Source organism: Lissotriton vulgaris, chromosome 11, assembly GCF_964263255.1.
Source record: "Lissotriton vulgaris chromosome 11, aLisVul1.2, whole genome shotgun sequence".
Lineage (NCBI taxonomy): Eukaryota > Metazoa > Chordata > Amphibia > Caudata > Salamandridae > Lissotriton > Lissotriton vulgaris.
In genome coordinates, this window is record NC_141699.1 from 836,248,430 (window position 1) to 836,260,596 (window position 12,167).

At 44.1% G+C, this 12,167-nt stretch overlaps 1 protein-coding gene across 3 annotated transcripts in view; it reads left to right on the forward strand.

Annotated features, from left to right (window-relative positions):
• PAK2 (p21 (RAC1) activated kinase 2) overlaps positions 1–12,167 on the forward strand; it is a 1,025,622-nt gene that overhangs the window by 424,812 nt on the left and 588,643 nt on the right. For all 3 annotated transcript variants that reach the window (XM_086943970.1, XM_086943969.1, XM_086943968.1), the window contains exon 4: positions 1,458–1,605. In XM_086943970.1, coding sequence (XP_086800096.1) covers positions 1,458–1,605 — 148 coding nt within the window. The remainder of the gene's footprint in view (positions 1–1,457; positions 1,606–12,167) is intronic.

Genomic DNA, 12,167 nt, shown 5'->3' on the forward strand with positions numbered 1-12,167 from the left:
GGTATGGGTTTGGGGGGGGGGTACAGGGCTAGGTATGGGTTTGGGGGGGGGGGTACAGGGCTAGGTATGGGTTTGGGGGGGGGGGTACAGGGCTAGGTATGGGTTTGGGGGGGGGTACAGGGCTAGGTATGGGGTTTGGGGGGGGGGTAACAGGGCTAGGTATGGGTTTGGGGGGTTACAGGGCTAGGCATGGGTTTGGGGGGGGGTACAGGGCTAGGCATGGGTTTGGGGGGGGGGGGTACAGGGCTAGGCATGGGTTTGGGGGGGGGGTACAGGGCAAGGCATGGGTTTGGGGGGAGGGGTACAGGGCAAGGCATGGGTTTGGGGGGTACAGGGCTATTTATAGGGTTATGGGCTAGGTTTGGTTAGTGTTTAAGGGTGTTGGGGTATTTTTAGGGAGCAGGGTGGACACCCGGAGCTGGAATGTACAGAACCTGGGAGAAAAACAATGAAATATTGGGCACAATCCTCGCTCAGATATGAGACATGGCATGCAGGGCGGAATGTACCACACGCCCCCAGCGTTTGTCATGCCCCCAGCACACATCCACAACACAACGCAGACACGCTCACAATGGACTACTTTGCTGGCACGGTTCTTTTACCTTTTAAATGTATATGGTGGGCGTCTGCATAGCCTATGTCCTTCTGCTGCAACTGCCCTGTCCAACACTGTATTGGGTGTTGTGATTGGTGCTGTGGTTCCTGAGATTACCTGCCTTAAAGGTTTGGGCTCTCTCTTTATTATATTAGTATGGATGTCACAAAGATGTTAATATTTCACTTCTGTTCTTGGATTTTCGTCACAATAAAATACACTGAACATAATCGTCACAATAGTTATTTACAAAAGTTAAAGCTATTGCCATTATAAATTACAATCACTTTTATTTAACCCCATTCCATGCTGATGACGAACCCAGCCGTCATGCACTACAGTGCTCGTGTGCTGATGACGGGCTGGGGTCCGTCACGGCCCGCCCCTGTTCGTGTTGTTTACAGCACACCAGGCGAATCGCGGCCGCACGGAAAGGGTTAAGTATTAATTTAAAAAAAAAAAAAATTAAAAAGCCATTGTTTTTTGTAATATCAATGCATCTAAGTCGCGTAAATACAAAACATGTTGCATTACAAATGCTATAGGTATCACGTTTGCACAAGTTATAACTATTGGCATTGTAAATGACAAAGCTATTTAGCTATTTTCAAAACAACACATAAATAAAAAAAAAAAAATTTACAAGACCAATAGCTCAAACTTTCATAATGCGAGACCTATTGCATTGCAAATGCTTGTTGTCATTTGTATCACCATGATGTTCTAGAGGTGGCATTGATTGTTTTAATAGGAAGTTTTAATTGCAACAGTTCAATTGTATTAATTCTAAAAGGTTGACAAGTTGAGTAAACGTAAGATAGTTTACAGGTTGTTTTTTGTTTTTGCTTGCTGTTTGCAGGGAATGCCAGAGCAATGGGCACGATTACTTCAAACTTCCAACATTACAAAGTCGGAGCAGAAAAAGAACCCACAGGCAGTACTTGATGTGCTAAAGTTTTATGACTCCAACACAACCAAACAGAAGTATCTAAGTTTCTCTGCCCCGGGTAAGGTTGAGTATTTATGGCATGGTCTTATGTGTTTTTGTAGATTTTTCTTTCTTCATCTATTTGTTAGTTGTATAGTCTTTATTTATGCTACTGCTTTCAGGATTGGCTGTGTGTTGGGGTGAGGCATTTACTAATTGGGGAGGAAAGCATCAAACAAGTAGTTTAAATGTTTCAACTTTGATGTTTGGCCTGGCTCAAAATAGATTTGATTCATTATGTTAGGCTGTGCTAAATGCTGCAAGGCATTTTGACCCACTGATATCTTTGAAAATCCATGACTGTCAACTACAGTTGCATGATGTTGGGATTCTGTCCAGATTGTTCGCCACATTTATTTAATTGTTTTCTATAGTGACTTTTCTTCACTTTGCAGCACTAGATAAAGAGGTAATCCGACTGTGGTAAGGAGGAAGACACAATATTGACTGGGAGGACCCTTTTATTACATTTTCGTTGTACTCTTAAACAGTGTCCCAAGCATGCTTGTTGAAGAGGCCCTATGATGCCAATCCTTTTGCACACTTTTCTCCATGGATCTTGGTAATGCTGGCTAGCAAGTGGATTCTTCAGGTCTGGTCCAAAGGCATTTCTGATTTTGTATCCTAGTACTTTGTTCTGCTGCCATGTTCATTCCTGTTGACTGACCGAAGGTTGTTACTGATTTTAATAATGGGTAAGATTGGCCCACCCATTGCAAAAATCACTGAAAACCAGTGCCTGGGAATCTGTGCCTAAATACCTGTTGACAGCAGAGGTGTGGTTGCCCAAAAAACTTGAACGTTCATCAGTCAAAGGTGCATCATCATCCTTGTCATCTATGACTGATTCCTTTTGTCGCCAGTCTACCTGTCTGCACCTTTCATGTTACTGGCACTTCCAGCCTTAGCTGCTTGCAGTAGTCTACTTCACAAACTGCCTAAGAACCCTTGTCACTGGGAGCTCTACTGTCAATATCACAGTTCGCTATTTCCCGAAATATGTTGATGAATCCCTCTCTACAGTACAGACCTCTTCAATCCAGGCCTTTACCTTTTAGATGACTGATAAATTGCATGGTCCACTGGCTAAGGAACCCATTGTGCCACCCTAGTTCGAGCTCTCAGATCTGTCACCTTTGAATAACTGGATACAGGTCACACCAAGCTCCTGGACCACACTTTGGATGCTGAAAAAGAACCAGAGATTAAAAAATATGAACAACGATAAAACCGCTTACAACCCTGATCAGCTTAAAGTTAAATACCAGTTAGCGTCCGATGAAGAGGACAATATCCCTTGCTGTACCTGGTTTGCTAAGCGGGTGCCACTCCCCTTGACCGTTCTACTTGAACGAATGGCAACCATACTGTTCATCCACAATTCATCATCATCATGCTTTATTAGTTCTGCTGCTAGTAGTAATTCTTCAACACCTATTGGAGGAGATTTATGCCAGGTTTCCAGGCCCATCCCTTTCTCTACATTTTAGCCACAACTGCAAGCTCCCTTGCCAGACACTTCCTCCTTAGCATACAGTGCCTTCACCTTCAAAGAAAGCCTCTGCAGCAGGTACTTCCATCATCCAGATGTATGGGAGAGGAAGAACATGAAAACATGAGAAGAGGTGGAAGGGTGAGATTTAAACTCTTCATCGTATGAGAATTCACCAGGCCCCCCCCCCCCCCCCCCCCCCAGCGAAACCTGACATTCCTCCCTCCCAGGACCTTTGCAACAAACTCTGCTCCTTCTTCCACCACAAGATCAGGACTCTCTAGGACCAGTTTGACGAACAGAACCAAGGACCCATCCCATCACCTCCCACCAGCCACTCCACCCAGCCGACCATCCTCCCCTGGACCACTGTCGCCACAGAAGTCATGAAGTACTGCAAAAAATATACCATAGAGCTATACTTACCAATAGCCCATATGTCTTATTACCATATATAAATCAGTCGGCAAATGGAAAAGGTTCAATCGTTTATTTTGCAAAGCGCCCTATATAGGGGAGCCTCCCTCGGGCCACAGCTCTCAAAGGTGTGCAGAGGAGACTGCTGGATCACCTTTAAAGCAGTGGCTATATACTTTCGGCATACCCCATTGAAACCCCATACATGGAAAAGTACCAGTAACTGAGAAACCAACAGGAAGACCCATATAAGGCACAATAGATTGCTTCGAAACTTAGCTCAAGCTATTCTGGGGTTAGGTCAGTAAAGGTGCCTCCCTTCGGTTCTGGTGCAAGGGAGTACAGGCATGGCGCCTGCAAGAATGTGCTCATCAGGGGAAGAAAGACAGATGTGACCTTGAGTTTCCTAAGTTAGAATCAATGATCTGTTCAAAGCCCGGGCCACCCTTTCAGACTCTCCGCTCGACAGTATGTCACGTGTCTTCTTACTAACGAAAGAGGCCCCAAAGAAACTAAACCAGGTTGCCATTGGTTTGGTTCAGGCCTAAGTATTTGGTTATACATGGGTCGAGGGTATTTACAAGAGGTTTCTGTCAGGGTAGTTAATATATATTGGATACATTATGGCAACATTATATAGTATCGATTTTATATTCCTTGAGACAACCCTTTTGGCGTAAAGTAGCCAATATAAAAAGGCCGGTCTCCTAATCTAAGAACACACCCTCATCTATTTGCATGAGGTCGGCCACCTCATTTTTCACTAACTGCTTTTCTATTTTAGTCCGTTGGGAAACTGTCAATGAGGAAGTAAGTTTGGCAGCACAATAGGAGCAGCATGCCGGGCAACAATGAAGGCACAGGTCGCAAACCAATACCACTCCCAGTGCACCAGCTAGAATCATGAAAATTTTCCAACCCCAGGTGGAGAGGAGATCCCAGAACCACCCGGTTAAGGACCAAGTAACAGTATCCGCATGGACTTTGGCAGCTAAGCGATCTATGTTCTGAATAGCTAAATGTATAGTGGGAGCAGAATCTGGAATATATACACAGCAGGAGCTGCCGATCACGCGACATGCTCCTCCTCTTTCAGCTAGGATGACTTCAAGCACCATCCGATTTTGAAGCGATACAAGCCTCGTAGCCAGAAGCTCTACAGTGAGGTTAGTTAAAATCCCAGCAGTGGTTTGAACTACATTTTCCACCACTCTGGAGAGTCTCCTAACATCCCTGCTAGTGAAAATGGGACCCCATATTGGAAAGAGACCCTCTGCTATATCCATAAACTGCTGAGCAGCAGTATCAGTCTGATCAGTGCCTTCAGTACTAACACTCCTGCTTACTCGATAAGGATCTAAACTTCGTTTAGACAGCTGGTGTGTCTTGTGATAATTAGGAGCTATATATACTGTAGGATACAAAAAGGACAGGTAACGTTTTCCGGCCCACCCTCTAGGAAGCCAAGTATAGGTGTTCTCGCCACAAACAAAATACACATTTAGAAGAGTTATTAGAGGTGGGGTGCTGGTAGTATGCAAAATGTAAGTATAGTTACATCTGAAATTCCCTACATTAACATGACCTTTCCCTTGTATGCAAAAGGAAGCAGTACTATTCAGAATAGGGACTGGCATTGCCTTATCAGTGACATTTCGATACTGGAAATGCTGAAAATATTGCGTGGAATTAAATTGTTAAAAATCCAACATTTCTTCCTTTAACCAAGTAGCATTTTCATAAGTGGTGTACATGTTCATACAAGCATCCGGATCTAAAGATCCCTCCCCCTGATTCCCCTGGGCATCAAATCCCTGGTGGTGGTCTATATATTTTAGAACAGCTTCATAGTCCTTTTCAGTATACCTTTTTGGGATCAGATACATAATGCAAATACATAAGAGATAGTAACTGAAACCAGGCTTCACAGCTTGCTAAGTGTGATAATGGCAGAGAAATGAACAAATCATGCCGATGCATTACAGATGGCAGAAGGCCACATACCCAGCAGTCTGTCTTATTCATAGTGCTATGAGCCTCATGCAACATTTCTATGAACGTATTTTTTAACATAGGTTTCTCGATGTCGTTCTTTGTGGGGAGGCAAGGTATAAAAGAAATGCTCAGGTGATGCTGTGGTGGTACCTAAAACATTATGCATAGGGTATTGGAATTCCAAATACATAAACACGCTCATTAATATTATAATTACTGCAATAATTACTAAAGAGGCTATCTTCACTCTGGTAGCCCAACCGGAAAACATGGGGACATTTTCAATAAAAGGTCTAGGAGCAAGAGGTCTCATCTTCAAAAGAAAATCGGGCAAAGGGATACATTCTAACTAAAAGTCCAAACTCTTGGGGAGAAGGTGCAAGCCAACTGCCAGATGGTTTCTTCTCCGTGTGTCCGTTTAGAGCCTCACAGGCAGGCTCTTGCTATCCATCCAAAAAACGATCTTCACTTTAATCTCACCATTGCGATTTAGGCCCTTTAGTTTGCACAGTCTTTCTTTCTGAACAGAGCAATATGTCAGATCCAAGCTCTCAACGGGTTCAGTCCAGTGTCTCGCTCAATACCCCAGGAAAGCTTATCTTCAATCCTACAATTCAAGTCTTTCCCTGTCTTCTACAATGCAAAACTGGGGTATTGCGTGATTTTCGGGGCCGTAAATTGTATCGGAGATGGCCAGGTTGCTCCTGGTCCTGGAACAGCACAGCAGCAGGGACATTTGGCGTAACACATTTTTCAGAAGCCTCAGAGCGATCAGCCTTATCACAAGTATCAGAAACTGGGGCCAATTTGTCTTCTTGCGGTATCAACAATCCTTCCTCTTGCTCAATTTCAATGGCTTCCGAGAAAGGCACAAACCGCACCCTTTGTTCTCCTTCTTGTGTCAGAACTCCGTCTCGGTTCTGCTGATCAGAAGGAAGCGGTGAGGGTAGCTTCTTCACATGTGACACATGGATCCAATTCTTCTTCCCATCCACTTTCACTGCTGTCCGAGTGGCCAGGAGGATCTGCTAGGGATGGCTCCACCTGGGTTCCAGACTCGATTTCATTTATAATTTTGCACGCGGACCCACTGTCCTGGTTCCAAGCGATTTCCGGGACCCTCCGGCAGCGGCTGCAATACTACTGACACCTGTTGATGAATAGAACGCAGGTCTTTAGTTAAAGCGTACAGATAATCTGTCATCATAGGGTAATCAAGATCACGGAAAGATTTGGGTCTTGGAACACCCCACACATTGGCTGGTAGACCAAAAACACAAAAACAACCTCATAAGGTGACAGCCCAGCCCCTAGAATAGGCGGTTACTCGTATTGACATTAATGCTAGGGGCAACGCATCAGGCCAACTCCAATCCGTACTCTCCTGTATCTTTGCCATTTTCAATTTCAATATGCCATTATTTCTCAACTAATCCTGCAGATTGTGGGTGTCGTGCTGCGTGAAATTTTTGTTTTATTTGCAATCCTGTACAAACATATCTAACTAGTTCTGTATTGAAATGTACCCCATTGTCTGTCCATATAATTCGGGGCAGAAATACCTTAATTAGGGCTTTAGCAGTAGCTAGGGCAGTGTTCTCCTTGGTGGGGTATGCTTCAACCCATTTACTAAACGCACAAACCACCACCAGCACATACGTGTGATTGTTTACTCTGTCGAATTGGATATAATCCATCTAACACTTCAAATGGCAAAGAAGGGGGCCAAAATTTCCACTAAGGACAGTCTCCCTTCCTCCAGGATTATGCTGTAAACAGACCATGCAGTATTTGACCAGATGGGCAGCAGTCTTGGGGATATTAGAGTTATTCCATACTGGGTCCAATAATGAACAAATACATTTTTCTGCAATGTGGGCAGTGCCATGGGCCATCACTACTACCGCGTCCACCAGTGCATTAGGCTATAGCCATCTCGGTCAGTCCAATCAATCCAGCAATCATTCTTGTCTAACCGCCCTATTTCCTGTTCCCATTTTAATAATTCATCAAGTGTGGCTTCTTACTGCAATTCTCTGACACTTTCAATAGTATTATCAGACACTGTAGTCTCTGCCACCCATCGGGTTGCTACACTGGGGAACATTGTGGACGTTTTAGTTTGTGCTGTTTCCTTCGCTACTTGATCTGCAAAAGCATTTCCTTCTCCTGTAGTATCAATAATTTTCTTATGGGCACTACACTTGACTATAGCTACCTTCTCTGGTAAAGTTAAGGCATATAACAATCTTTCAATCAATGGGCCATGTTGTATTCTTTGACCAAGGTAAGAAATCCTCTCTCCCTCCACAGCCGCCCAAAACTATGAGCCACCCTAAAGGCGTACTGGCTGTCGGTAAATATGTTTACTCTTAAACCTTCACTCCGTTCACATGCTCTTAATAATGATATTAGTTCATCTGCTTGCGCTGATTGCTGAGAAACCCGAGCGGTCTCTACTACTGTTCTAAGGGTAGTTATAGCATAAGCTGCTGTTGTCGTGCCATTCGGTAACTTGAAACAAGAGCCATCCACATACAACTCCCCTTGCGGGTCAGATAAAGGTGAGTCGGTGAGGTCTACACGTCCCTTCATTTCTTCTTCAGTTCAAAATATACAATTATGTACATTGTCCTTTTGATCACTCGAAGGGAGGGGTAGTAATGTGGCTGGATTCAGAGTGGCACATCGTTTAATTTTGATGTGGGGTGCAAATAAAGTTAATTCATAACCAGTTAATCGTGCACTCGTGAGTTTTTGTTCGATTCAATAATATGTCCACAGCGTGCGGTACCATCACTGTGAGATCAGTATTCAAAACAATTCCCTCCGACTGTCGAATGGCCACCGCCACAGCAGCAGTAGCCCTTAGACAGCTAGGAAGGGCTCTGGCAACATTATCCAATACTGCCGAAAAGTAAGCACAGGGTCGTTGTTTTTCGCCAAAACCCTGGGTTAACACTGAAAGAGAACAACCGTCCACCTCATGCACATAGAGTACAAAAGGTTTCCGGTAGTCCGGAGTACCCAAGATGGATGCAGAACAAAGAGCAATTTTTAAAGAAGTAAAAGCATCTTGACATTCATCCGTCCAGGGCAAGTGTTAATGCACATCTTTGGTAACCAAATGCAACGAAGGTTTAGCCAGAATAGAAAAATTAGGAATTCATTGGCGACAGTAAGAGGTTATGCCTAGAAAAGCACGAACATCCCGCTGAGTACGAGGCACTGACATGTTAGTAATAACAGTTATTTGTTCAGGAGTTAATAGTCTCTCCGCTTTCGACAGTAAATGACCAAGATAGGTCACTTCCTGTCGACAATACTGAAATTTGGACAAGGACACTTTATTACCATTCGCAGCCAAGTGGTGCAACAATTTAACGGTGGCTTCCTTGCAATCATCTGCCGTACCAGATGCCACCAGAATATCATCCACATATTAGACGAGAACATTACCTGGAGGGAGAACCAATTCATCCAACACTGCTTTTAAAGCCGGACTATGAATACTAGGGCTTTCAGTATAGCCTTGAGGTGCACTACAAAATCTAAAACTACGGCCAGATGAGAATCCAAAAATATGATGACTGTCTGGATGTATGGGGATACTAAAGAAAGCATTTTTTAGATCAATAACTGAAAAATACTGTGCGGTAGGAGGAATCCTAGTCAGGATGGCAGTGATGTCTGGGACCACAGGATATTGATGAACCACTATTTTATTAACCTCTCTAAGGTCAATTACAAAACGATTAGTATCTTTATAATCAGGGTCACCATCTAAAAGGGCCTTTTTCAAAATCGGTAAAATGGGGCTATTACAAATATTCGCTGCTGTTTCTTCTACAACTCCTTTCTTAATTAAATCACGAATGACATGCAATAAAGCCTGTTCACCTTCAGGCGAAATTCGATATTGGGGAATACGTGGTAGATGCGCATTTGGTTTTAGGGTTATGGATACAGGGTGTATTTTCAATAATCCAACATCCGTGTCTCCTTTCACCCAAAGAGTGGGCGGTATATCTGCAAACTCAGGAGGAAGAGGTGCATTTTTGACTAAACATTGAGATATACGTTCAATGGGAGGCTGCAATGTAAGATACACACCATCAGGAGAACAATAAATACGGGCATGCAACTTTTTCAATATATCCAAGCCTAGCTAATTTTCGCCGCAACTAGAAGTAAGCAAAAATGGTGAATCCACAGTAACGGGTCCAATAGTAAAGGGAAGTGGTTTTGAAATGGGGCTGACCACGGGGATTCCTGAAAATCCCACTGATACGTTATTTTGCCCAGAGAGAGCAGCCCCTGGGACCAGTGTATGAGCAACAGAACTATTCATAGCTCCAGTGTACACCAAGAACTTCTCAGATGTCCCCATCAATTGCCCCTGGACGTAAGGCCCCTGCTGGTCGACTGGTACTGATATATGGCCCCTGCTCTGTCCGTGGCTGTCTCATGCATAATTGTTTCCACCATAGCTGTCTTCTCGATAATCCTCATTATAGTACTGCCTTCCTTGATAATCATAAAAATAGTTTTTCCCTGACTCATCACCAGACCGGTCCCCACGTTTCATACTACTTCGATCGGTACCTCCCCTTCCTCTATTGAAACCACCTCGTCCGTATAATAATGGACACTGGGCTCGTCAGTGTCCCTCCTGTCGCCAATTCGAGCACTGATCATACCTTACAGGGGGTCCCTGTCCTCCACTTCCTCTCATCACTGCGCCCCGTGGAAAAGAGCCCCTTCCTCCCCTTCTGCCGTTTTGCCCTCTGCTAACTTGCTGCAGCATCACTCTGGTTTTCAACTCCTTAACCTTTTTATCTGACTTCTCCTTACTCTCATTTTCTCGATGCTCATAATACTGAGCCATGGTAAGGATAACTGAGGGGGTCGAAGGGGTCCAAGTACTTTCAGCAGCCTGTAAACGTGTTTTTATTTCTGGTAACAAATTAGTGACAAACCTATTTACAAATAGCATAATGCCACCTTCTGTGGACAAATCCTGTCCACTGAAGTCAATAAATACTTTCTCATATCGGGAAAAGAAGTCAGATACATTTTCATCCTTCTTTTGGATACAGGCTATTAGCTTATCCCAAACCACCTTTCGTGGGGGAATAAGGGTTTGCATAAATGTAATAATTTGAGCCTGTATAGCTAAAATCTCATCTTTCGGCTTGTTGCCGGGTTTCCGATCTTTGTCCCATGCCTGATATTGATCCCAGGTCCCTCCAAGTTCGGCGGCATGATCTGAATCATGCACTTGTCTCCATACATCTACTGGGACCAAAAGACCAAAAAATAACTCGATATCAGCTAAAGTCATAACAGCCGAATTCACGGCTTCAGTTAATTCTTTATAATAAGCCGTAGGATTTTTCCGAGGGTCAAGAACACTGAGCTTTTAAAGTAAGGACTTTACTCCATTTCCAAGGTGTATAAACCCATTGGTCTTGAAAATGTGCCTCTACACGCGCTCTAATGACTTGGCCTCCTCCATCCAATACTTCGGGAACCTCAGGGTGGAAAAGGGGGTGCACTTCTCTCATGGGGTACTGTGTCCCTACATCTGGGCATCTCCTATTCATTCGGTCTCGATAATTTATCAAAGTTTCGACATTCTGAAACACCTCGTCGACCTGTAATTCGAATTTAAAAGCTCGATCTTTGATGTCAAACAATATCTGGGGGGCCAGCCCTTCTTGAAAACATTGTTCCCATAAAGAAATCTGTCTTATGGCCATGTGTTCTAATGCTAGTTGTTGCGTAACTGGTTCAAAATCTTTCATAGTACCCCAGATGTCTTCTAGAGTATAAATTGGATTCCGCATCCATTGGGACGCCTGAACCACTACAGCCCGTCTTTCTTCATCCCCTAAGGATGATCGAGTAAAAACTCGTCGACCTTCCATCCATCCCATAGTGCGCCGTGGGGTGTCATTTGAAGACAGCGGTCAACCAAGGGCTAACCGTCATTCCTCTAGCCGGGGGTGTTAAAAATACTGGGGATACAGGGGAAGCAGCCACTGTCCCCGGTAACAAGGTAATTAAATCTGAGGTAGTGGGACGGAGGGTAGGAGGATTGGGCAACGGAGCAGGAGGGTGTACAGCTACCGGCGTGGTAGCAACTGCAGGCATCGCTGCTCCCGCCCTCCCGTTCCGGTCCACCGGGACCGCCGGGTATAAGACTTGCAGGGCATACAGAGGCGGAGGGCGAACCTCTAAAAGTTCTTCTATCTGTTTGTAATCAAAACTGTCTATCCAATTGTTCGATATTTTTTTCTACCTTTCCCTTCTCATACGCTACTGCTTTTTGGGTTACCGTCTGTACTGGTTTATTTTTTCCCAATTTCTCTTCTTGTATTCGCTGTCGCTTTGCCTCCTTTAACCATAAGGTCAAAGAGTCAAACATAGTCTGACGGCTCCTTCTTAAAAATAATTTATTCTGCAAGTAATTTTTCTTTCATCAAAAGACCCTGTTAAGGGCCACTGTAATTCTGCATTATCTTTAGTATATTTGTTCCACAGCGTATTAAACAAAAAGGGAGAAATACCATGTTTAACATGCATGTCAAAACTAGGACTGCCTTCCGGAGGAGCGGGCTGTCTTTCTTCCAACCGCCCACTTTTCCGACGGCAGCACCCGAAACATAATGTTC